General features: G+C 44.1%; 1 protein-coding gene across 1 annotated transcript; it reads left to right on the forward strand.

Moving 5' to 3' along the window:
- The first annotated feature begins 2,870 nt into the window (after positions 1-2,870).
- LOC101563498 (pre-mRNA-splicing regulator WTAP) lies at positions 2,871-4,027 on the forward strand. Its single transcript, XM_004645444.2, has one exon. It carries the CDS (start codon positions 3,209-3,211, stop codon positions 3,950-3,952), a length of 744 nt encoding a protein of 247 aa, XP_004645501.2. The 5' UTR covers positions 2,871-3,208; the 3' UTR covers positions 3,953-4,027.
- Positions 4,028-4,033: the final 6 nt, after the last annotated feature.

The raw sequence follows: 4,033 nt of genomic DNA on the forward strand, positions 1-4,033 counted from the left end.
GAAGAGAGAGGGGGAGGGAGGGAGAGAGAGAGAGAGCGAGAGAGAGGGAGAGAGAGATTCTGAATGCAGGCCAGTATCCATTTCTTACTCTTACATCAATTTAAAAGTCTAAGCAGGGCATAGTGGCACACACCTATAATCGCAGAACTCTGAGAGGCTAAAGGCAGGATCATCACAAATTTAAGCCCACTGGAGGCAATTTAGTGACTGCAAGTCTGTTTCAAAAATGAAAAATTAAGAGCTAGAGATAAAAGCTTGTACTAAAAACTAAATCCATAATATCGTTTCCTTGGGTGGAGGCTTCTCACTTCTTGATTTTGAGATGTTCCCAAATGCAAGCTGACCTTCAGAGTCCCTGGGGAGAAGGACAAAACACAACACTTGTATCCTATTGTTATTCTGATTGAGGATCCCTCAAAACCTTGCTTTTAAAATTGCCCGGTAAATAGCTCAGTAGAGTAAGTGCTTGCCTGGCAAGCACAGGATCCTGAGTTCAATCCCTGATACCGCAAAGATAAAAATAAAATAAAATTGTGTATTATAGAAAATTCCAAACATTTAGAAGGTGGAAAAAAATAGTAAAATGAACTCCATGTACTAACCACTTTTTTTTTCAGTACTGTGATTGAATTCAGGAACTTGGCATTGCACTATAGGCCTAGACCTTTGTTTACTTCTCATTTTTGAGAATTTGAGCCCCGCCCTGCCCTTCCCAGTCTGGCTATGTTGCATAAGCTGGTCTTAAAGTTGTGATTCTCCTGCCTCAGGGTCTGGAGTACCTGATGCTACCACTCTGTGCTACCACAGCCAGCACGTATTTCTTTTAGTCATTTTGACTGCAATATTGCCTTAACTTTCCTCACCTATCCCACAGATAGTGGGGTGGTTATCAAGAAAAAATAAGAGCTACCTGTTATAATAAATAATCTATTATTAAGTCATTCAATAGGCATGTCTCCCCCAATTCTTCTAGTGTGAACCAAGGGCCTTTTTAGCAAGCTGCATCCCCAGGACCTTTACTTAGTTTTTAAAATTTTGAGACAGGCTTTCACTAAGTTGCCCAGACTGGGCTCAAACTACAGTTCCTATCTGAGCCTCTCAAACTGATGGGGTTACAGGTATGTGTCACCACACCTGGCATAGTACCTTGTGTATAAACCCAATGCTGATATTGCAGTACTTGTCAGTAAGGTTTTTCATTTTCTCTTTCTCTTCCTCATTTCTTTCTTCTTCTCTTTCTTTCTTTTTGAGACAGGGTCTCACTATATAGTTCTGGCTGTCCTTGTCCTTAAACTCACTATATAGCTCAGGCAGGCCTCGAACTTGCAGCGATCCTCCTGCCTCAGCCTCAGTGCTGCTGTTGCAGGCAGCCAAATTAGATAAAAATATTATAGGAGGTCAGGCAGGGCCAGGCTCTCAAAGGAGATAACACAGAAGACAAGATACCTTACAACCATGAGAGGGACAGATAGGAACTGTCTCCTGCTGTGAGCCAGACCTTAAGACCAAAGACCAAGCAAATGCTGACCTCCCTAAAGATTAGCATCCAGGATTGATCTTCACCCTGAGAAAGCCAGGAAAAGTCCTTATCTGATGGCTACCAGATAAAGTCCTGTTTTACATTCATGCCGCTTGCTACATGACTCATGACTCGCTACCCCATTTGGTCCTGGGCTTAATCCATTTTGCCTGAGCAATGGTGTCATAATCCCATTGGTTGACCATAGTTTTGTCCCACCCCATGTTCACCTAAGTGAGTTCCCATTTTCTCCACCTTAGCCCCACATGGTTTTACACTATAAAAGTCCCTGGAAGAGACAGCTTCCTGGGGACAACCCACTCAGGCCCCCCTCCTGTCCCTCTTTTGGACGGGAGCTTTCTTTCCCTCAATAAATATATTCTGCTTATAACCTCTGTTTGTTCCTAAAATTCATTCTTTGTTTTAGAGAACACAAACTCGTCCAGGTCAGGTCGGGAGATCATTTTTCCCCTATATCATTTGGAAGTTCTCTGTATCAGTTGGAGGTCCCCCACCCAAGATCAGTTTTTCTCCCTGTATCATTTTGGAGTTTCCCACCAAGATCATTGGACAGAGATATGACTTTGCTTTTCTTTCATAGATTCTGGATTGGGACTTGCTTAGGTAACATATGTTTATGCTTCAACTGTTGATATGTCTTTGCTCATTGCTCATAATTGCTTATGCTTTGCCTCATACAGTTTTGTCTCATAGTACTATTAAAATTGTTTGCAATACTTATGCTTTGTCTTTATATGGTTTTGTTAAAATGTTGCTCAAAATGCTGTTGGTAAATCTAAGTTAAAACATGGAAATGTTACAAGGTTATGATAGTTCTTTAATGGGACATTTTATGATTGTTCTGTACTTGCATATGTTGCATTTGAACTAGATGCTAAATGTACTGGTATTCCTTGCTTGACTTTAGACAATGGCTCTAGAAAGAGTGATGTTAGTAAGCCTCCTAGTGGATTTTATGTAAACTTCTGTAAAATGGGACTTTTAAATCTAGCTCAGACTTAGAAAATCTGCATTCCTGTATATGAAACATGGGACTCCTTTTGCCAATTAAATGACATTAGGGCGCTTCCCTCCCAGCCCCCAGCGAGAGTGGTGAGCCCTGGCGGCCGCGGGGCGCGCGCCAGACTCCAGGACTGGGTAGGGAGGCGCTTGCGAGCTGCATCTGTTTCCTCACGCCCCGAAGCCCCTACCGGGTTGACGCGGCCGCCGGCCTCCCTCGCCTTACGCCCCCAGCCGGGCCTAGCCGCGGGCAAGAGTGACTGCGGCCGCGCCCTGCGGGGACTCCTCGGATTCAAAATGACCAACGAAGAACCTCTTCCCAAAAAGAGGCCTGATGCTGTCGGACTATTCCGAAGAAGAGGCCACCTTCGAAAAATTCCCCTTCTAGAACATTTAGACACTTGAGAAATGTTTCTGTTTGAAGAAAATAGAGGGAGAAAAACAGAAGTCTTTAGTCTGTGACACACTGTGTCTTCAGACAATTGGAGGATTGAAAACCTATAGAGATTTCAAATCATGAATTGAACATGTAAAATTCCAGTTAAATGTAAAAACGGAATACGCATCGCTCTTAACCTTGACACAGTGACTTAGAGACACTGTATATCATTTTTGCCAATAAGACTGTGGACTTCGTGATTGTTGTTGAACTTCTGGGTCAAAACTCAAATGAGCCAAACAGGTAAAAAGTTAATGGCGAAGTGTCGAATGCTTATCCAGGAGAACCAGGAGCTGGGAAGGCAGCTGTCCCAGGGCCGTATTGCACAGCTTGAAACAGAGTTGGTTTTACAGAAGAAATATAGTGAGGAGCTTAAGAGCAGTCAGGATGAACTGAATGACTTCATCATTCAGCTTGATGAGGAAGTAGAGGGCATGCAGAGCACCATTTTGGTTCTTCAGCAGCAACTGAAGGAGACTCGCCAGCAGTTGGCTCAGTACCAGCAGCAGCAGTCTCAAGCCTCTGCTCCAAGCACCAGCAGGACTACATCTTTGGAGCCGGGAGAGCAGACGGAGATCACAAATAAAGACTGCAGTCGTCTGGCAAATGGACCAAGTAACGGCAGTTCCTCCCGTCAGAGGACGTCTGGGTCTGGATTTCACAGGGAGGGGAGCACACCTGAGGATGACTTTGCTTCTTCTCCAGGGAGTGGGAATAAGGCCTCCGACAGCTCAGAGGAAAGAACTGGCAGAGGAGGTAGTGGTTACGTGAACCAGCTCAGTGTGGGTCATGAAAGTCTAGACTCTCCCACGGGCAGTGAAAACTCTCTCACACACCACTCAAATGACACAGACTCCAGTCATGACCCTCAAGAGGAGAAAGCAGTGAGCGGGAAAGGTAACCGAACTGTGGGTTCCCGCCATGTCCAGAATGGCTTGGACTCAAGTGTAAATGTACAGGGTTCAGTTTTGTAACATTTTTCCAGCAAATTTTTATACAGTGTCATTTAATTTGGGAGGAGATACTGTCTAGAAAATTAATGCATACTTTTGTCA

The sequence above is a fragment of the Octodon degus genome, unplaced genomic scaffold (genome assembly GCF_000260255.1).
Source record: "Octodon degus isolate 3935 unplaced genomic scaffold, OctDeg1.0 scaffold00227, whole genome shotgun sequence".
Lineage (NCBI taxonomy): Eukaryota > Metazoa > Chordata > Mammalia > Rodentia > Octodontidae > Octodon > Octodon degus.

Coding starts and splice junctions, on each gene's coding strand:
- LOC101563498 (XM_004645444.2), top strand. CDS start 3,209: ATGAGCCAAACAGGTAAAAAGTTAATGGCGAAGTGTCGAATGCTTATC.